The sequence below is a fragment of the Clupea harengus genome, chromosome 6, assembly GCF_900700415.2.
Source record: "Clupea harengus chromosome 6, Ch_v2.0.2, whole genome shotgun sequence".
Classification (NCBI taxonomy): domain Eukaryota; kingdom Metazoa; phylum Chordata; class Actinopteri; order Clupeiformes; family Clupeidae; genus Clupea; species Clupea harengus.
Window position 1 is genome coordinate 11,259,152 of NC_045157.1, and position 20,770 is coordinate 11,279,921.

Here is a 20,770-nt window from a genome sequence, read left to right on the forward strand (position 1 = left end):
CTCTCTCTCTGGCAGTGCAGGAGGGGTGGAGGGACCGGCTCTCCGTTCAGGCTCTCCGTTCACACAGAGCTGGAAAGTATGACGCACGATTAATAGGGCTTTTCAGCTCTGCTCATTTCACTGGGGTGTTCAGCTCTGGGCTTGATTAACTGGACTGACACCTGAGACTCCCCTGATGTCTAAAATGTCCCCAGTTGGATATGGGAAAGGAGTTTCTACATCAGCTTACATCTCTCGATTTACATCTCTTAAACATGCTGTCCTCGAACACACAGCACACACACTCACACACACACACACACACACACAAACATATATATAACCAAGAAGATGTACACCTGAACCTCCCTTTTCACAAAATAGCAGTTAAACGTATGAGCTGCTTACACACACATGCATATGCACTTCCAATCCATACAGTAGTGTATATCATACACATACACATACACATACACACACACACACAAACCTTATTTATTTCACACACAGGTTGTTTTCAGGCAGGCAGTGGTACTTACGGTCATGTCAGTGCGTCAGGACTGTCTCAGGCTCCAGCTCACACACTAGCCTACCTCTCTCTCTCTCACACACACACACACACACACTAGCCTACCTCTCTCTCTCACACACACACACTAGCCTACCTCTCTCTCTCACACACACACACACACACACTAGCCTACCTCTATCTCTCACACACTCATGTCCTTCTGTTACACACCAGTCTGCCTGATCAATTATTTATCCCCCTCTTCCCTCTCCTCACTTTCACACACACACACACTCGTTTTGACAGACTCCTCCATTTCATTTATGCTCTCCGCTCTGGGAAAACACACACACACTACCATTTTTTTTTCCGCACTCTCTTCTTCTTTTTCCCCTTCCTGTCTCACAATCACACACTCTCCTGAAACATCCCTTACCTGTGTGTGTTTTCCACCTGTGTGTGTGTCCACTACTTGAGACATATCCAACCTGTGGTTTCTACCATATGTCTGACCATGTCTCTCCTTATACAGTACACTGCAAAAATTCAGCTTTTAAAAACAAGGGAAAAAAGTAATAAAATGGGGGATATATTACTTAAAATAAGCTAAATTATCTGCCAAAAGAACAGGAAAATTTGACTTACCAAGATACAATATATCTATATATAACTTAAAACTAGTGCATTTGTATTGAGTCTTACTTTGATAAAGCAGTTGTGGTGATGGTGGTGATCAAACTAGTTTCAAGCATTAACTTGCTCAGAACCAGTAATTCAATCTAAACAAGTTATAATACCTTAATTAAGGACTGAAACGCTTGAAGCAAAGTGAAGTGAAATATCTTGTCAGACAAAAACCAGGCATGTAAGATTTCAATTTTTGCAGTGTAGTGTGACTGGTCAGTTCTTCTGATGTGTTTGTGTTTTACATGACCCCCTCTCCCCCCCAGTGCTTTGATATGGAAGATCTTCTGAGCAGCACAGACCAGTGCCGCTTTAACCTGTGTGTTTGTGTGCGTGTGTGTGTAAGTGAGTGTGTCTTTGTGTGTGTGCGTGTGTGTGTGTGTGTGAGACAGAGAGTGTGAGTGAGAGTGTCTTTGTGTGAGTGTGTGTATGAGTGCCTGCGTTTGTGTGTGACACAGAGAGTGTGAATGGGTGTGTCTTTGTGTGCGTGCATGAGTGAGACAGAGAGTGTGAGTGAGTGTGTCCAACACAGCTTGAGAAATGACCACATCACACAGAGGCTGGTCTGGAGGCTCGCTTTATTTCACATTGAGGTTCACATTCAATCCCCCAACCCACATTCTCTTCCTGCCTGCCTCACAGCGAGCACTCCAGGCTTTATCTCGCAGTCAGAGAGGGTAAATATGCAGCGCCTATATCGGCTAAAATCACTTCACAAAGATCTAATGAACAGCGCTATTATTAACTAAAGGTTAAAAAGTGTGTGTGATGTATCATATGTTCTTTAAGACAGAAAAGTTCTATCACTATATAAGTATCTGCAGCGTGGAGATGCCTTTGGTTGCATACAGAGGTGGGAAGTCAGGCCTCCAGACCAGGCCACTCATGGCAGGGGAGATGGGGGGGGGGGGCAGCACAGGGATACCAAGGCCTCTCCGGATGGGTCGTCTGGACGCAGGGGTCCCCAAGAGAGCTCTACGGCCAACCCCGCCTTGGGTTCTACACCCTGGTTGCCCACCCAGTTGCCCCCTGACCGCAAGAGTGGCCCGGAAGCAAAGAAGAGGATGAACAGAGAGATACGGAGGAGAGATGCTGGTGATTAGACCCCAAACAAGAAAAGGACAGGAGAGCAGAGAGGAGGAGACGATGATGATGATGATGATTGTCATCGCGATGAAAGCTCCTTCCTCGTCAGGCAGATGCCACTGCAGGGGGGAAGAGTTATGATCAGTCCACAGCATCTTATTTTCAACACTCTACAGGCCTCTAAGAGGCTTCTGATAAACGAAATAAACCCAACAGATTTCTGGCAGTCTGCCTTTGTACACTTTTTACAGACTGTCTCCAGTCTGAGACTCAAATACAACCTAGTTATGTCCTGTTTGTGTGCAGTCATGGAAACAGGGTTAGGGTCATTAACATGTGTTTGGGTGTGTGTTTGTGTGTGTGTGTGTGTGTGTGCGTGTGCGTGCGTGAGTGCGCTGGGGGGGAGGTTGGTGGACACACTCACCTCACTGGCAGGTGGGGCGGGTGAAGCGCGAGCGTGACCCAGGGACCTCAGTTCCGGTTTGGTCCACACACCAGCAGTAGCCGGTGCTGTGCCAGCACTGCAGGGGCAGGTAGTGGCCCTCCTCATCACACTGGGGCTTGTAGAAGCCTGGGTGCACTGGCCCACCCGCCTCCAGGTTACACTTAGTGTCCAGGGCGGAGGCTGGGGAACACAAGGTGAGACAAGACAAAACAACAGGTGAGGCGAGATGAGGTGAAGTGAGGTGAGACTAAGTGAGGCAAGGTGAGACTAGGTGAGGAGAGACTAGGTGAGGAGAGATGAGGTGAGGAGAGACTAGGTGAGGAGAGATGAGGTGAGGTGAGGAGAGGTGAGGAGAGATGAAGTGAGATGAGGTGAGGAGAGATGAGGTGAGGTGAGATGAGAGAATAGGTGAGGTGAGATGAGGTGAGGAGAGATGAGGTGAGAAGAGGTGAGATGAGGAGAGATGAGGTGAGGTGAGGTGAGACTAGGTGAGGTGAGATTAGAGACACGTGGAACAGGGGTTAGACTGGAATCCCTTATTATCCAGGGTGGAAGGAGACAAGATGGTATGACAAGAAAGCAGCCACACATGGAAGAGGGGAATCAGTTAGTAGTGAAAAGAGAGAGAGAGAGAGAGAAAAGAGAGAAAGAGAGAGAGATATGTGTGTGTCTGTGGTTTTTATTTGTTGTTGTCTTTATTGTTCTGACTTGCACTACCACTCACCTCCAGCAGGGGTCGTCTCAACATCAGTCTTGATCGCACTCTGGAGCTTCTAAAAATCAAACACACATTATGGGTAAGCAAGGGTCTCTCACACATAAACTCACACAGCATAGACACACACACGCACACACAGCTATGCGTACCGTGAGGGGGATGCGGCGTCCTTGTGGAGCTTTCTCGTCAGCCTTAGAGAAGTCCTTCAGCAGGGGCATATTGAGAGGCACCTGCATCACACGGCCAGCACCACCGGAGACTGTAGGGACACGGAGATGACAAGGTTACACACACACACATTCCAGCTATTCCAGTTTATCAGCATTATCTAACAGAGTTCAGTTTGTCATGTTGATGTGCTATCAAGATGCTGTACCTCTTTTCATTGACAACATCCTGTAGCGCTACTATTGCATTTAAATATTTCTAAAATAGCACCCATCAAATTGAACTCACAGAAACACAGGAACAGAGACAAATAAAGAGAGAGACTGAAGAGATGGAGGAATGGAAAGAGAGGGAGAGACTAAGGAAAAACACTTATGAGAACCTTCTAGAAGAGACTTATTCCACAGAAGCCCCAGAAAAAGTCCCTTGGAAGAGTCATAGAGAAGAGTGATCTCCCCTGCCCATTCCCCTGCCTTCACTCCTACAGCTCACTCTCTCTTCCTGTTTCTCTCTTCCTCAAACCCCCTCATTGTCTTCCTCCTTAGGTCTCCCTCTATGTGTGCTCCTCCTCACGTCTCCATCTATGTGTGCTCCTCCTCACGCCTCCCTCTATGTGCCCTCCTCCTCACCCCCATCTTCTGTCCTACCCTCTCGATCACGTTTTCTCCTCTAGAGGCCATGCTGCTGTCCTAACCCTTCCTCCCCTACCCCATCTCTTTCTCCATCTCCTACATTGAGAAGGCAGAGCTGAAGGACTCACCCACACTTTCTGATTACCATCGATAGCAGAGAGTGCCCTAAAAAAATCCCCCAGTCTTTGTGGTCATGATCACTGAACCACAGCATTACTGGTGGAGTCCCCCAGCCCCATATCTAATAATAATGTTTTAGGTTTTTCTGTGATTTAAGAGCAGACTCAGATTTGCCCAGTGACCTCTCGCAGTGCACTGTGCCTGAGGTGGCGGCACAGATCGGTGTCCCCTCCAGACCACTGGGGAAAGGGACGGGGGAGGAGAGGCGGCTGTGGGAGTCTCACCCGTCTTCCATCTCATGTGAGATCCAACTACAGAGCTGGATTACAGGCAGCACTGACCAATGACTTCTCTTTATCTGTCGGCCCTCCCCTAATCTGACCGGCCCTCTCCTAATCTGACCAACCCCGTCCTCTCCTGTGTGTGCGCTTCTTGTGTGTATTGTTGTGTCTGTGTTTGTGTGTGTGTGTGTGTGTGTGTGCTGACCGCTGGTCCTCTGAGACAGCTCGCGGCGGAGGGTGTTGGTGCCCTCCTGCAGATCAGTCAGGTGCTGGCGCTGGTTGAGCAGGACGTAGGTGGAGACCGCCTGCCCGGCCAGCAGAAGACATCCCAACAGGGTCAGCCCTGCCACCTTCAGGTTTCCCGATGATGCCCGCCTACACACACACATAAACACAGGTCGGTTACATTCCCCAGAGAAGCATTCTGCCACTCCCCAAGCTACAGGCCACTCTAGTTTCTTTAACCCTCTGCTGTCCAGGCTTACAGACTCGCACCGGAATCACTTAGTCAATACAGACCGCATACAGTAGCATTCACTGGCATACAGCATGGGGAGCTATTCTTTATTAACAGTGAATTGGTCACTGCACAGCTGTCAAACTTCCCCAAAACACCATCAACCCACAAGCCCTAAACTCAACAGGAATCAGAAACTTTCTCTTCTGACAATTTCTTACAATACATTAATGTATTCACGACAGACAGGATCCAAACTGATTTAAATATATTTATATAACTGGACCGAAGAAGAAATATGAGTTGGCTTTAAATAAGTTATTTACATAGTTTTCTTTAACGGACCAATGATGAATCTCCTCTGGTGTGACGTCATTAGGATCCAGGTAAAAAACATTTTCATTTTCACCAAGGAACCAAAAGTAGATTTGAAAACTTGATTGATGCTTTCGTTGACTAACAGTTTAAAAATACTTCCATTTGCGTTTACTCATTTTTCCCACATAAAGGGATATTAAAATGTCTCCCTTTCACTTAATGAAAAATAAATGCAGGCTGATTGGCGTTCAGGCATCTGCTACGCAGTTAGCAAACTCATTTAATCTCTTGAGGATTACTAAAGCAACATTAAATATGTGTGTTGAATACTATAGACCTATCATAACGACTCAACAGGATGCAGATGTCATTTAAATTAATTCTAGGCTGTAAATAATATGATTCAACTCTGCATCAATAAATTCAATTTTCAATATTTATACCGTCAGATCATTAAACTATACATAGGGCTACGTTTCATCCACGAAAACTAGATACTAGATAGACTTTTGACAATGAAATGGCAAACTAATCTCCAGTCCCTTAATTGATTTTAATGATAAATTAGGACCTCTTACCTCGGAGCGGGACCCACGTTCTCCGTGCTGGGCGCGCGGCCAATCAGTACCTCGTTCTGACTTGTGTTATCGGCCATCCTGCAAGTGCGCTTGTGTGTTCAGCTGTGTCAAACTAAAGCTTCTGGGGAATGGCTTGGGGTTAAAATACAGGTCGAGGAGGCGTTTAGAAACTGGTCTGCTTCTGTATTTCTCTGTGAGGAACGGAAAGCCCCAGACCACTGAGACGTGCGAAGAACCAATCTGAGGTTTAGTGGTGGTAGAGTTAGACTCGAGCACTGATTGGCTGTGCAGATGCTTCATCATCAGTTGATGGCAAAAGCTGTACCTGAATCTGCACGGCACTTCACAGTAGAAGGTGCGAGAAAAATATCCTACGTCTTTAACGAGAGGAAAAATGAGGAAACATCTGCACCTTCTTCTAAATTAAGACGTTATAATAGTTAATAGTTACTTTTAGGGGCTCTCACCTATAGTATTTATCATGTTTATGGTTATCTCTGTTTGTTTGGTCACAAGTGTCACTATATTACAAATACTATTTATATGTTAAACTTCTCCAAACTCACTGCTGAACTGTGTAGTGATTTTCTCTTAACCAATGTTCATCAAAGAAGGACTATGAAATGAAGCTTACAAAAAATAAGTTTTGGTGGAGAGAAGAAAATAATGATAAAGGACAGAATCGAAAGAAACATGTAAAGAGATAAAGCAGAAGAGAGGCTCAGTCAGCCAAAAGAGCAGAGTCATACTCAGGACATGGTGGTGTTGGTGTGCAAGTGTGTGTGGTGTGTGTGTGTGTGTGTAGGTGTCTGTGTGATGTGTGTGAGTGTGTGTGTGATGTGTGTAGGTGTCTGTGTGGTGTGTGAGTGTGTGCGATGTGTGTAGGTGTCTGTGTGATGTGTGTGTGTGTGTGTGTGAATGTGTAGGTGTCTATGTGATGTGTGTGTGTGTGTGCGTGTCTGTCTGTATAGAGTGTTTGTGTGCATGTGATTTATGATGTGGTAATGGCTATAAGACATTTTCCAGCTACATTCATCCACAGAGGGTTTTGCACCATATAGTTCGTAACAGCTCTGTCTTCTGTATCCTTGCAAGCAGCATGGACTCAGCATTGCATGTGTTAACTATCCTCAAAGCCCTGAAAGTACAGCTGGACAAATTCACTCTCCTCTTCTCCTGGAAACAGCACTGTCAGTCCACAAAGCCTGTTTGTTATTGGCCCCTTCACAAATGGGGTCTGTCACTAATTGGTCCATTTGGCCCTGAACGTACAGGTGGACACATTCACTCTCCTCTTCTCCTGGTAACAGCACTGTCAGTCCACAAATCCTGTATGTTATTGGCCCCTTCACAAATGGGGTCTGTCAGGAAAAAGTCTCCTAACACAACCCAAATGTTTTGGTGGCATGGCTCTTCCAGATTTCCAATCCTACTACTGGGAATGTAACATCCGACCCATGTTGCACTGGCTATATGAAGACCCTGATGCAGATGCACTTTCTTGGCAAGCCATCGAATCCAAGTCATGTAAACAATCTTCATTGGCAGCTCTTGTGTATGCGCCCCTCTCCTCATCGTACACAGCTCACACAACAAACCTGTTGGTTAAAACATCCCTGAAAATATGGACTCAAATAAGACGACATTTTGGTTGGCAGACCTTTTCATTTAAATCCCCTGTCTATGCTAATCATTATTTCAAACCATCGTTAATGGACAAAGCCTTCCTTATATAGTACAATGCGGGCATCAAGCAATTTAAAGATCTATATCACAATGGAACTTTCGTCTCCTTCCAATATCTGTGTGATAACTTTAATATTCCTAGAACTAATTTCTTTCGTTTTCTCCAAATCCGTAACTTCATTAGGAACATTTCTCCTATATTTCCAAGCCAAGCCCCTTGCTCCGCCTATGACCATATATTAAGCAAGCCATTATCATTCAATGGAACTATATCGGCCACTTATAGTGCGCTGATGGCACTCTCACCTTCATCCACTTCGGACTTAAAATCTCAATGGGAAAGTGAGCTGGGGGAACCTATCTGCGAGGAATCTTGGGAGGCTGCTTTGAGTAGAGTTCATAGTTCATCAATCTGCGCAAGACATGGGTTGTTGCAATTCAAGATTGTTCATCGCATCCATTGGACTAAACTTAGATTGTCTAAATGGTTTTCTGATGTAGACCCATTATGTGATCGATGTAAGTGCAACCCAGCATCACATACTCACATGTTCTGGTCTTGCCCAAAGCTAGACCACTATTGGTCATCCATCTTTAACACAATGTCAGGCTTTCTGGGACAGCCAATGTCGCCATGCCCATTAATTGGGTTATTTGGGGTTACACCTGAGCATCTAGGTCTAACTAAGGCACAATCAAATAGCATCGCTTTTCTCACGCTCCTGGCCAGGCGGCTGGTTTTGATCAAATGGAAGGACTGCAGACCCCCAACATTTACACATTGGGTCAAGGATGCACTTTACTTTCTCAAACTTGAAAAAATAAGACACTCTTTGAAAGAATCAGCAAAAAACTACAATAAAATATGGGGACCTTTTCTGGATTATGTCAAGACACACATCACGTTATCAAGTCATGACATACAGTATATTCCACAGCATAAGGTTGCGATTGGTTTACCATAAAGTAATAACAGCTTTTATTCAGTGGTCACCCCCCTCCCTTTAATTTGAAGTTTTTTTTTGTTTTTCTTTTGTTTGTTTGTCTTTTTGTCTTATTATTATGTTTTCTCTTCTTTTTTGTCTATTGTACTTTTATTGTATGCCAGTTACTACCTTCAATGTAAAAAAAAGTCCATACTGAACTGAAATAAAAAGAATGATAAAAAAAAAAAAATGGGGTCTGTCACTAATTGGTCCATTTTGTCTTGAACGTACAGGTGGACACATTCACTCTCCTCTTCTCCTGGTAACAGCACTGTCAGTCCACAAAGCCTGTATTTGATTAGTCCTCCCAGTTCAGTGACAAAAAAATCTGTCAGTAATTGGTCCATTTGGTATTGTTATACCCGAAGCCCGTTTCTGATTGGTCAGCAGTGCAGCAGCAGGCATGCTTCCTCCTGTGAGTGTTGGGGACTTTCCACAGAGGAAGCGCCCTGCATCCATGACTGCCCACAGAACCACACAACACAGATTCCCGAGTAGTGAGCTCGTCTCGGCCTTCCATGAAATAGGGTGAAAGTGTAAGGTTAAAGGTCAGCGTGTCTGGCCCATGGGCCAGTGAGACCCTGCTGTGTTGACCTATAAGGAGTCCGTCTTTAGGTAACTGTGTTAGGCAACATTTTGCTCTCAGCATGCGGTGGTAAAATGGTGGTCTAAACTGTTGTTTTGTTTTTGTTGTTGTTGTTGTTGTTTTGTGTGGTTCATGCACAACATGGTCAACTCTCACTGTAATATACTAAGTTGTACAGCAATGTAATGGGTACTTGTTTCATATTCCACAAATGCAAAGTCTGTCAGTGGGGACGATGGACTCGCTAACGTTGGTTTTGAATGCTTGGTGTACTAAATGATCAACCTGTTTTGTGTGTAGACGGAAATACATCTGAATACAATCGTCTGCTAGGCGGAGATCCTGTTTTGTGACAGCAGTTTGTCATGAACCCAAACGGAACAAGTTTTTCTTTTTATTCACTTTCCTCACTCTCCAGCCCCAATGCTGATAACAGCCAAACTCCACTGCTGGTAGGGTAGGCCTTTCTGTTATGCAGGCCACTAGTGCTTCGCAGCAGGAAGAAAGAACTTACTATATATTTATTATGGTCTGAGTGTTGCTTCATGCCTTGGTGCTTCACTTTTAGTGTGATTGTGTAAGCAACGAAGTCACTTCAGTTTCCATTCTATTCCTTTTCTTAACTTATTTTGCTGTAAGCCAGCAACATAGATGCCTGAGATCCAGACTGTATCGCATGATACCTAACCATGAACTTTCCACTCGTGAAATGGACGGGATGGGTGGTGTTTACACGGAGGCAGCATGTTATGGACACGTTTTGGAATAAATACTGCGGGGTAATCGGCCCAATAGTAGAAACGCAAATGTTTTTTGTCCTTGTAACTTGAGCCCCAGTAAGCCCTAGCCCGCACTGGCCTGATAGAGGAAACACGGCTTATCTGAGGTCATCGCTCTCTTTTACAGTTCATGCAGTGGCCAATGATGGGTACTAAAACTCATTTTCCCAATTTTCCTTTTAAATAATTCCATGTTTTAAATGAAATGGTTAGCTACTACTACTGCTACTACTACTACTACTCCTAAATAAATGTGAAAGGATTTATATGTTTTGATTATGTAACTTTGTAATTCCAACTCCAAAGTATTAGTTTTTGAAGCAGTGGGCAACTCGTGTGAGCTTTGAGTCTGGGGGGGAGAGACAACTCTAACTTTTGGTCAGTGAAACATAATGTTCCTTTAAGATCTTTTTCATGATGATACCTTTTTTAGGCGAAAATGTGTCACTCCTAGAATTAAACTGTCTATCTATCATACATTGGATAACATATTTTACATATTTATACACTTGCAGCAGTACATACAGTATTTCATATATACTGTGTAGATGTTTAGATTTAAGAGTGTTTGACATCCTCACTGCCAAACATGGCTGATCAGGATCCTCTCCACTCTCCATTCATCTCATTGTTGTGCTCCCCTCAGGAAGAGGCTGTTTCCTGTGTGCTGCTGGAAGCTGGGAACACGTTCACGTTCCTCCCAGACGTTCTGCAGGACAGATGCCGATGTGTGTGTGCTGGATCCTGAAACCAGAAACTTCTTCTAATTACCAAATCAATCAGACTCCATTGCTGCATTTATACCATTCCAGCCCTGTACACAGAAGACTACCAGACTCAATGTGCATGGGGAGTGTGTGTATGTGTATATGTGTATGTGTTTGGTCTATGTCCCTCAAACCTATTAGTGTCCCCACCTGTAGAATAAGAGACTCAAAGAAAAAGAAACATAAACCAATCAGACTCCATTGCAGCGTTTCTTTGCACCTGTCCATCCCTCTCACATTGGACTGGCACTGCCAGCCTAAACCTGCCAGGGCGGACCCACTCACACACCATCAGCACAAACACACACACACACCATCAGGCCTCAGTATACACGCACCATCCCACTAGTACACACACATCAGTACACAAAACCACACACACACCATCACACCCCGGTACACACACACCATCACACTAGTACACACACATCGGTACACACAACCACACACACCAGCACTGTGGTTGGTTCTGTTACATAACAACACCTCGGGTTAGAGTGGAAAAGTAGAGGAATCCGACACTCATCCAGACCATCAAACACTTTAAACTTCTCATCAGCAAAAATTTTGAAATTACTGCTTAGTAAGATCCACCAGACTGAGTTTTCTCTTCATCAGGTTCAGCCCCCAGAACGGAAGAGGAAGAGGAAGTATTAAGTCCTGACTGGTATCCAGTCCGGTCCAGTTCTGATAGTTTTGTCCTGTGCCGGTATTTAAAAAAAAAAAATTCATTACATTTGATTGCCGTATTGTATGTTGCTGATCTCCTGGAGGTCGTCTGGAGGTCGTCTGACCTCGTGTTCATCACTGATCTCTCCACTTCCCCCCTCTGTAATGTAGAGCTCTGTGTAGATTTCACTGGGAAGTGTAGGGTTTCCCTGCTTTGAGATTCCCTCAAACAAACACTGAAACCACTTCTGCAAAAGGAATTTGTGACTTTGTAGCATTTTCACATCAAACACGTGTTTACATCTATAACACAAGTAGGTTGTTTCCTTGGTTTTAGTTTGAAAATAAAAATGTTGTACAGTTGGTGTTTTAAAGGTTCAGGATGGCTAATGACCACACACTGGCCTCCAAACACACACTCTGAGACACACACATCCAAACACACACTCTAAAAACCACACATCCAAACACACGCTCTGAGACACACATCCAAACACACACTCTGAGACACACATCCAAACACACACTCTAAAAACCACACATCCAAACACACGCTCTGAGACACACATCCAAACACACACTCTGAAAAAGACACATCCAAACACACACTCTGAAAACCACACATCCAAACACACACTGAGACACACCTCCAAACACACACTCTGAAAAACCATATCCTGAAAAACAGACATCCAAACACACACTCTGAAAAACACACCTGCAAACACACACTCTAAAGCACACTTCTGTGTTTAATCAGTGAAATGAACCATCAGGCTGAATCAGGAATCATGAGTGTGTGCAAGCTCTAAAACGAATCTCCCTCCTTCCTCGTTCAGACAGACACTAATTTGACTCTTGCATACATAATGACACATACATGTGTGTGAAACGTAGCTTGTTTTCAGTGAAAGCCCCTAAATATGAATAGGTAATGCAGCTAATCTTCGGTTTAAAAAGGGTGAAATATTGGGCCAGTATCATCGCTGATATTAGAGATAAGTGCTCACCTTTTCCTGTCCAGATGGTCTGGTCTTGCATTGCAGTGCTGCCCCCTACTGGTTACACATCTGCATGAGATATTCTGCCCTGATGCAGTTCTACACTCTTCAAATACTGTAGCTTTGTCTTTTCCAGACAAATCAGAGAAACAGAGAAACTTCCCCTGTTAAACTGTTACACATCACAAATTAAACCTTGCTGATATTACTCAAACTATGAGGACTAGAATTAAATGAATAAATGGTTTAATTGAGCAACCCGCTCAGAAATGTCTGTATAATGCATGTTGGGTGGAAAGCTGTGGAAAGTGAACGGCGTGAGGTCTGGGGTCGAGGGTTAGACCGATGATGAAGGCATTGCTGTAGGCCCAGACCAAAGGTCAACGTATCTGACCCACGGCCCAATAACCTGTCTGACCCACGGCCCAATAAGAGTCTGACCCACAACCCGATGAGAGTCTGCTGTGCTATCACAGCTGCTCCTTACTATAACTAAAAACAATCACAGTGCTTTTCTCCACTGCTTCAGATGGTTCATCAACACGTTACCAACACTATACAACATGCTTAAAAAATGTAACTGCACAATCTGCCTCAAACCTTTCTAGCAAAATCAAACACAGCTCCAAAGCAATGTCTTCCTTCTGAATGAGCCATTAAAGCACTGAAACTGAACCATTACTCCAGGAAGGAGACCTGACAAAAGATTAACCTCCACTGTCATTCACCAGTGAACCATATTATCTCCACACTGAAATAAATTCACCAGTTTTGTCCTCCAAACTCACCTGAGAAACGACCACGTTCAACCCCAACCATAAGACTATCCATTGCTTTCAGGCTTACAGTGATATTTGTTTTAAAAATGTTAACGGCAACTCACATTACTCACTGTGAAGTTTCACAGCTTCTTCTCTAAGTGCTTTTGTCTCAAAATGGCATTTACAATCTTGATCTTTGATCAGGTCGTGGCATAACCCCCATGATTGTCAGGTGAGGTAAGAGCTCAACTTTACCAGTCTGGACTGTCATCACACTGCAGTGCTGCCCCCTACTGGTCATTCACCTGTGCACAGACTTCTATAGTGCACTAACAGCTTTAGTCTTTAAGCCTTACAGGTGTCTGAGTTAGCATATCACAGATATCTCTCAGTCTAATGTGAACACAATCCACTGCTCTCCATATGGAGAGACAGGTGATCTAAGAACAGGTGATACCCTGAACAGAGGACACAAGTGATCGAAGAATGGGTGATACCCTATAGAGGAGAAAGGTGATCAAAGAAAGGGTGATAGGCTATATAGAGCATGGCCTTTCCTAATGATGACTGTGAACAAGTCATAGCCCTAGCAAGCTAAAAAAGGTCTGAGACCTTGGTACAAGTTATCTGAAAGCCCAAATCTCTTAAGGGGCCCAGACCGTTGCATGGTGCTCCTTTCCTTCGTTCACTACAAGAATTGTGCAAAACAAAAAGAATACACTAATCTTGCTTAAAATGTTGAAAAGATTGTTTCTTCTTTAAATGTATGCCTTTTGCAGATCAGTTCATCTTCTACTCAATTAACTATTCACAGTGATGGACATTTTGACAAGGGGTGCCCACACACACACACACACACACACACACACACACACACACACACATACACCCCTAAACAACCTGGCTGATTTTTCTCACATTCCAGTTCATCTCATCCATTCTGGTTCTTGTTTTAGGTGTTTCCCTCCATAGCTAATCGGCCTCATCTATGCAGCAGTGAATACTGGAGCTACACGATGGATATGCTGTTTGCATCTTTATTCACATTTACATCAAGATGTCACCATCAGACACAGTTGAACATGATCACATATCATGATCACATATAAGCTGAAAAAAAGTGATACGATATTTTATTAAGGTAAATGTGAGAGTAACCAAGCGCACATGAGGAGATCAGTGTGAAATCTCTCTGTGCTAAGGCTGCCTCTGCAAGCTGATCTGAGACCAGGTTCCCCTCCTCCAGTCCTGATCTGACCCATCATGAGAGAAAAACAAGGACTGACCTCAGAACAGCACATGGAGCCTCTACCAACAATAAGCATCTGACCAAGAGTTACCCTGTCCAGCCCTTACAGCCTGACAGAATATTTGACATGCCCCCTCTGTTTCCTGTTGTGACACAAGTATACTGTATGACTGATCAAAGTCACTATGGAGGTTGAGGAATGGAGGAGTATTCTTCAAATGATTTCTTTAAATCTGGGAGTATTCTGGAGCTGGACACCCTCTGAGCCAATGGGGAGTCACTTCATCTGCACCTCCTCTGGTTTCCTCCTCCTCCTGCGGTCATCTGAGGGAGAGGAGTGACATTAGTAACTTTATTTTGTAACTTAATTTAATTAATTAACATTAGTAACTTAATTTACTACACAGAAGGAACTTACAGCACTGTACACATCAACCTAAACACATAAACAGGTTAGAAGCAAGATGAAGGTGGAGAAGATTTTCCCTCCAACTCATCTAATATTTTTGAACGGGGACACCTCAGTGGCCATTATCCCTTACTTATAGCACAAAGAAGCTAACACACCAACATCTCAAACAGCAGACTGCTCATAGGAGCTTATATTGCCAGTGTGGCGAAACGCGTGTTGTGGCATGTAGAAAGCTAGTAGGCTAACAAGTCACTTGTCTTCATAACAGAATTGTGGAGGACATTTTCCCTCCAACACCTCAGTGGCCATTATCCCTTACGTACAGCACAAAGGAGCTAACACACTAATAGCTCAAACAGCAGACTGCTCATAGGACCTAACTGCTCTAAAATATCACAACAGTATCTTACAGTACAATTGTAGTCTAAACTATTACTACAGTAGATTATTACATAGGACAGTCTAACTACATACAATGACAACAAACAACCCATAGAAGTATACATGGTATAGGGTTATAAGGATATAGCCATCACAACCCACAGGAGTATACAGTAACTTTTGCTTAAGATATGTATGTTGACCTGGAGTGTGTGTTCTCTTGTTCCGTGTGCAGAGGTAACAACCTCCCACCAGCAGAGCTGTGAGTATGATGATCCCTGCCAACCACACACTGATGAACACTGGAGAGTAGACAGTATAGACAGTAGCAGCAGCTTAGGGAAGGAAGGAGATGAACATGAGTTTGATTTCAACATGGCTTCAACATGTCACCATTACAACCTCTAGTGGATTATGACTGAGTGGCATTGAGGATTATGAGGACATTGCCATGTGTGATATGTTAGTGATCTCAGTGTCATTATCAGCCTGTAGCTCTGATGTAGACACTCACACAGTGTTGACGAGTTATTATGAACCCAACAGCAACTCACAGAGCAGGCATCCAGCAGCAATGCTGAGGTGTGTGTGCTGCTGATGTGGTTCCAGGCGCTGCAGGAGAGGTTCCCAAGCACACACCCCCTCATCGAGAGAGTCTGGTTATCTGGACTGAGATCAGCAAAAGCTTCACTCAGAGGCCTCCCATCCAGAGCCCAGCTGTACTGAGGACTGTCCCCATTGGATGAACACCTCACCCTCCTCTCCCCATTGGCTGAGCAGCTGATTGACAGGTCCACATTAGACACAGGGGCTGGAGAGGGAGAGTAAGACTCCAGTAAGGATATTGCCATCGGACCTATATGGACCTACGTATATGGACCTATAAACCTCTTCACCTCACCATTCTTCAGCGTTTCACATGTACATCTTGTATTGTTCAATTTATTATCACATAAGAGGCAAGACGAAGTGATTTACCTTCAATGATCAGCTGTACTGTGTGATCTCCCAATCTCTTCCCTGTTGACTCCTCATGGATCTCCACTCTGTATGTTCCTGAGTCTCTCCTCTCTGTAGGGTTTATAATCAGGATCCCGTTAACAAACTGCCACCTCTGGATGAATGATGGGGTGTTGAACTCGTTATTGAACACTGTCTTGGAGTTTTTGGATGTAAAAACATTCTTATCTCCACTGTATAACTTCAGGTCATATCCTGTGGCGTCCCTCATCAGCTGCAGACGCACAGGTCCTCCCAGAGCCCCTTTACATGCAGCATCCTGAGTAGGATCACAGATGGGGTCCAGACCTGAACAGAAGGAAACCTACGTTAATGTACACTGAGAATATACAGGTGAGGAATCTGTAGCAGTAATGTACACTGAGAATATACAGGTGAGGAATCTGCAACATGACAGACCATTGATAAGAAATTAGCAGTATTAACGTGATCAATATAAAGTGATGGTAGAAGTAAAACTGATGTCGTGATGTCACTGATGCCATTTCCAATTTAAGATCTGGAGAGTTAAGATGAGAGAGATATGCTTGATAGATATCAAACAGGAACAGAAAGTGTTCACAAGCATTCACCAGCTGCCCCTGGTATGAATTATATTGTAGAAAGGAACAGAACAGAACAGAACATACGATGGGGTGTGAACATCAGTGGTATCAGTAGTGTTGCACATAGACATATATAGATCTGTGGTGTTGCATGCTGGGTGTGTGATTGTGTGTGTGTGTAGGGGTGTTGAAGGCATGGTTGAAGGTGTCTGCGAGCGAGTGAGGCAAGTGTTGAGTAGGCTAGAGTGATTGAAGAGTGAAACTGACCAGTGAATGTGCTGCGGCACTATCACAACTGATGAACTCTAAACTCTGCCATATATTGTGATATGTTGTATATACCATTCTAAAGGTGTTCTATCCTATGGATGTGTGTCACGAAAGCAGAAGCCTCCTGAGAAAGAAGTGTGAGAAGTGAAAACACACACACACACACACACACTTTCACTTCTCACACTTCTTTCTCAGGAGGCTTCTGATTTCGTGACACACATCCATAGGATAGAACACCTTTAGAACATATCACAATATATGGCAGAGTTCATTACTGGGTTAAGCACAGATCACAGGTAAGCTTGTTGTCTTCCCCTTGGCAAAACTCTTTTTTCTGTGATGAACTGAGCAAGTTGTTTCAGGGGAACAGCTTCCAGTGGGTCAGCCTAAACGTATACGTTTGTTATTTTCCCTGGACAAGACTCTTTACAGCACAGCTGTGTAATAAACTGTAATAAAGTTGTTTCGGGAGCAAATCTCCATCAAGTCATCCTAAACTTGTCAAACTCTGTCGTCCTTCTCTACTAATCTCAAGTGATAATATGTGACTGTTCATATCAACTAAGATGTGTCTAAGTCTAAAACAGCTTTCTGGCAGGAGCCCAGGTGTTTTTTACAGAATGCACACAGGTATAGTGGTATAAACAACACGGCAAAGTCAAAATAATCAGACAGAAAGGTAAAAAAGAGAAGAAAATTAAAATATATAGCTTTAAATTAAAATAAATCGGGAAATATATTTGAAAATATGGTGGATACACAAAAACTAAAAAGAAGTATGCTTTTGACTCGACTACACAAATCCTTGAAGTAAGCAACTAAATATTCTGTCACGCAAGTAAATATTTTGTCATGCATTTGGAGAGGCCAATTTATCAAAAGGTGGTTTAAAGACGTGATTTAAAGAAGTGACTTAAAATAAGGTCATTCTTAGAGTTTAGTCTGGATTCTGAAACAGCCAGCGGTGAGTGGTGTGGTCGTAAGGGAGAGTAGGGGAGTCACTGCTCTGAAATATCATCTGTTGACGGGCCACGTAGTGCTTTGTAGGCAAACATATAGGAAGCCAGCGGACTGAGGTTAAAATAGGAGTAGAATGCTCAGACCCCTAAGTCCTGGTTTAAAGGATGCCGAGTTGTACACCAGCAGAAATTTTGATTTTAAACATGTAAACTGGCCATTACAGCAGTCTGGACATGAGACTATGAGTTGAAGGAACACATCCACACGCCCAGCCTGCTTTTGCAGTGTCCGTGCTCCATGACCTCCACGACCTCTCTAAGCGTCTATGGTGATACTGATCATTGACTGACAGCTTGCAGATACACACACATGTTCTGTAGACACACACACACATACATACACACACACACATAAAAAAAACCACACACACACATCCTGTGGATATACACACACACACACTTACCACGAGAAGATGCAATCAGTAGCACCAGAAGTCCAGGAAAAGCTTTTATCTCCGCAAGCAACACCTGCATCTTGACGAACACACTCTCTTTGCTGATGAAAGTTTCTGCAATGTCCAAATGAGCCCAGGGTTGTGTGTGTGAGTTAGAGAGAGAGAGAAAGAGTGTGTGTGTAAGTCTGGGGTTGTGAGAGACAAGTGGCTGAAATATGTATAGAGAAAGAGAGAGAGAGAGAGAGAGAGAGAAAGAGAGAGAGAGAGAGAGAGAGAGAGAGAATGCTTGGTCATTTTCATAATTGTGTGTGCTTCCTTTGGAAAGAGGAAGTTTGACTTGCGCCGGTAAATACATTATTAAATACATTGTTAAATACAAAAAAGATATAGAGATGTAGATTTGGACTCGTTCTATTTATGTTGAAATATTTTGTGAATTTCACTTATTTTGAATAAAACCGAGTAGTACAACACCGTCAACCAGCTGCAAATGATACAGTACATAAAGCATTATTAATTAGTTTTCATCCTTGTCTGTTAAACAACGTTTTGATGTGGGTACAGTCCCTCACACTCGACACACCCAAACACTAGACGGCCGTTGGTAGATGAGAGAAAGAGGAACCTTAACACACACACACACACACATAAAGACAGACACACCCTAACTCATATACATACACGTACACACACACTCATAGATGTTTATGTGCACAAAAACATTCAAACAAACCAATAAGATGCTATTATCGATTTAGGTCTGAAAATCAGTGGTGTTGATGAGCACAAGAGGATGCACAGGACATGAGAGCCCTGGTGTATGTGTGTGGGTGTGGGCATGTGTGTGTGTGCGTACGTGCGTGCGTGTGTGTGTGTGTGTGTGTGTGTGCGTGTGCGTGTGTGCTTTCACTTCTCACACTTCTTTCACAGGAGGCTTCTGCTTTCGTGACACACATCCATAGAATAGAACACCTTAATAAAAGGTAGAATCTGTGCATTTAACACACATACATACACATATAGAAATACAATTACATGAGAACACAAGAGTAAATGATTTAGTGATTCTTTCTTATTATGTCACTTTGCCACCAGAGTGGTCCATCGTGACTATCACAGCTCCTGATGCTGATGGAAGTCAGTAGTTTCATCCCATATACGGTCAAATGGCCACATCCTGTGAGCTGACCAGTTGACACACTGAGGTCTTCTCGCTAGTTTATCTTAGCTAAGTTCATCACAGTGGCAACCGTTGGGCATGGTGGCACCAATCTGGAGTAGGCCTATAGATGGAAGTATGTTTTGTCCAAAGCCTCAGAAGACGACAAGAACACAACTGAGTGGTTATCAATAATTGCTGTCTTACGGTAAACACTCGTTTCTCACATGACATTCAAATTGGAATCACGTACTTTCACTTTCTATTTCACCTTCTTTATCTGTGCCTCCTCTTGACCTACGAGTGTGTTCTGGCTCCCTGTATGTAGGCATGGGACAGCCTCATAGGTCCAGGTGGGACTATGACCTCTCTCCAAAACCTCCAGTTTGGCAGAAGTCCGGCTCACCCGTGGCGGCTCCTGTTTAAAACTAGAATTGGCACTGATGCCCTTAACCTACCCAGGCTGTAGGGCTGGTGCTGAATGGTCCAGTCATATCAAACACAGTCATCATCACCAGCCCACAGTGACTGACTCCCCACATGCTCTTCAGCAGGTGTGCATTGTCATGTGGGAATACTGCAATACTCGAGTATTTATACCTGTTTATTTTTGGGCATGTCATCACTGAGTCTTTGTGTTCTATGGACTTGTCCCATAGCATGCTGTTGTTACTTTTTGGTCTTGCCTGTTGTGGACATATTCTGGGTTTTCTCTTTTTGTTTGTTTGCTGTCTCTTGGATTGAATTTCGCTGCTTGGACTGTTTCTTGAATTGTTTTGTCTCAGATTTTCCCGAAGCTATCTGCCCCGTTTTTTCCTGAGATACATTTGTTTGTTTTTGTCTGGATCTTCCGAGCTTTGTATGAATTCTTGATTTTGCAAATTAAAAGATTTAAGTTATTGACACTATATCTGTACTTGGGTCCTACATTGCTCAGTGTGCTAAACACTGGGTTAGCAATCCAGCAGCCTGGGTTCAATCCCTGACATTTATAACCCATTCTAAGCATCTGAGGCTGCTGTGTTTGAGTGCTCTTGCATTAATAAAGCTTGGACAATACCGACAGTTACCAGCAGCACTTCCAAAAGTATCACACATCAGATAA

At 43.7% G+C, this 20,770-nt stretch overlaps 2 protein-coding genes across 3 annotated transcripts; both read right to left on the minus strand.

The window, feature by feature from the left end:
• Positions 1 to 1,735: 1,735 nt before the first annotated feature.
• cd74a (CD74 molecule, major histocompatibility complex, class II invariant chain a) lies at positions 1,736 to 6,179 on the minus strand. The gene is made up of 6 exons (XM_012814379.3): positions 5,978 to 6,179; positions 4,830 to 4,999; positions 3,573 to 3,682; positions 3,430 to 3,478; positions 2,685 to 2,885; positions 1,736 to 2,379 (listed from the first exon to the last, which is right to left on the minus strand). The coding sequence occupies exons 1-5, from the start codon at positions 6,052 to 6,054 to the stop codon at positions 2,686 to 2,688; spliced, it is 606 nt and encodes a 201-aa protein (XP_012669833.2). The 5' UTR covers positions 6,055 to 6,179; the 3' UTR covers positions 1,736 to 2,379; position 2,685.
• An 8,061-nt stretch (positions 6,180 to 14,240) lies between these two features.
• Positions 14,241 to 18,844, minus strand: LOC116220867. Of its 2 annotated transcripts, none has more exons than XM_042708021.1 (4): positions 18,516 to 18,844; positions 16,233 to 16,562; positions 15,458 to 16,065; positions 14,241 to 14,775 (listed from the first exon to the last, which is right to left on the minus strand). In XM_042708021.1, the coding sequence occupies exons 1-3, from the start codon at positions 18,583 to 18,585 to the stop codon at positions 15,659 to 15,661; spliced, it is 807 nt and encodes a 268-aa protein (XP_042563955.1). In that variant the 5' UTR covers positions 18,586 to 18,844; the 3' UTR covers positions 14,241 to 14,775; positions 15,458 to 15,658. The 2 variants fall into 2 exon arrangements, with proteins under 2 accessions (XP_042563955.1, XP_031425685.1); XM_031569825.2 differs by having other exon boundaries at positions 14,241 to 14,785.
• Between the last annotated feature and the right edge of the window lie 1,926 nt (positions 18,845 to 20,770).

Coding starts and splice junctions, on each gene's coding strand:
- cd74a (XM_012814379.3), bottom strand. CDS start 6,054: ATGGCCGATAACACAAGTCAGAACGAGGTACTGATTGGCCGCGCGCCC. Junction 5,000..5,977: donor AACGTGGGTCCCGCTCCGAG/GTAAGAGGTCCT, acceptor GTGTGTGTGTAG/GCGGGCATCATCGGGAAACC. Junction 3,479..3,572: donor GACGCCGCATCCCCCTCACG/GTACGCATAGCT, acceptor TTTGATTTTTAG/AAGCTCCAGAGTGCGATCAA.
- LOC116220867 (XM_042708021.1), bottom strand. CDS start 18,585: ATGCAGGTGTTGCTTGCGGAGATAAAAGCTTTTCCTGGACTTCTGGTG. Junction 16,563..18,515: donor ACTGATTGCATCTTCTCGTG/GTAAGTGTGTGT, acceptor CCTTCTGTTCAG/GTCTGGACCCCATCTGTGAT. Junction 16,066..16,232: donor AGTACAGCTGATCATTGAAG/GTAAATCACTTC, acceptor CTCCCTCTCCAG/CCCCTGTGTCTAATGTGGAC.